The sequence below is a fragment of the Trachymyrmex cornetzi genome, unplaced genomic scaffold (assembly GCF_001594075.2).
Source record: "Trachymyrmex cornetzi isolate Tcor2-1 unplaced genomic scaffold, Tcor1.1 scaffold424, whole genome shotgun sequence".
NCBI lineage: Eukaryota > Metazoa > Arthropoda > Insecta > Hymenoptera > Formicidae > Trachymyrmex > Trachymyrmex cornetzi.
This window is the reverse complement of record NW_017299005.1, coordinates 173,943-174,994: the sequence shown is the minus strand read 5'-3', so window position 1 is coordinate 174,994 and position 1,052 is coordinate 173,943. Positions and strand designations below refer to the sequence as shown.

Here is a 1,052-nt window from a genome sequence, read left to right as displayed (position 1 = left end):
ATACGCAATTGTTAAGTTAGAAAGGTGACATGAATCTAACACATCAAAATGTTACAAAAATAATAACATATCAGTTGTATGTTGATTTTACATTGAAGTAATAATCAAAATGTGGTAACACAAGAAAAATTCTACATATGGACGCACGATTTTTTACTGTGCATGTTTTCTCATGTACATACCCCATTGCGCTTTGATAATGGACGCCATGTAACATCGACACCATCTCTCGTCCGTTCCGAGGGTTTCGGTTTTCATCGAGCGCACGCAGCAGTGATCTCTCATACAGATGCACCGCATCGTAAAGATATGCTGTCTCCGGCACGATCTACACGTTATACGTTATAACATAAAGTAACGATTATGCCTTGGGATTGGGGGTGATTTCAGCGGAAAGGCCTATTAACATTACGTTTTATACTAATCGTATGTCATAGTGTAATTAAAACGCGGAGCGCGTACTCAATTTCCCACAATCATTCACATACTAACGTGTTGTACTTTAAAATTATAAATATCAACTTGTTCAACATACAACGGACGTTTGCAAGCATCTACAAAATTATCACAATCGTTCGCTCTATTATTATCATTTCTTTTTGCGGAAGACAACTCGTCAATCCATATAATCCAAGTCACGATATATACCCTATTGATATTCATAATTTTAAAGTATATCATGTTGGTATGTGAATGATTATGAGTAAATGAATGCGTGCTCCGCGTTTTAATTGCGCTATAACACGATTAATCCTTGAACACCACCGTGGATTACGGTAACCCAGTCTGTTTGGAAAAACGCGTGACCTTTATGAACGATCAGAAGTGTGGAGTGGGAACAAGGGAGGAAAAAAACTTTCGCATCCCTACTACAAATCCCCCGCCTGACAACCTCAGCGTGCACAAACCAGTCGAGATAGAACGCCATGAACTTACTGTGTGGGTTACGCTAACCCTGTGTCGTTATTACGTTTTTTATTCCGAAATCAAATTGTAAGTAAGTATACGAACAAGATTGCGAATTCAAATCGAAGAATTCATGAAACACACAG

General features: G+C 38.3%; 1 protein-coding gene across 1 annotated transcript in view; it reads right to left on the bottom strand.

Annotated features, from left to right (window-relative positions):
- Positions 1 to 1,052, bottom strand: part of LOC108764454 (guanylate cyclase 32E) — a 48,870-nt gene that overhangs the window by 30,612 nt on the left and 17,206 nt on the right. Inside the window, exon 8 of the mRNA XM_018512717.1 lies at positions 183 to 328. Within this exon, the coding sequence (XP_018368219.1) occupies positions 183 to 328 (146 nt within the window). The remainder of the gene's footprint in view (positions 1 to 182; positions 329 to 1,052) is intronic.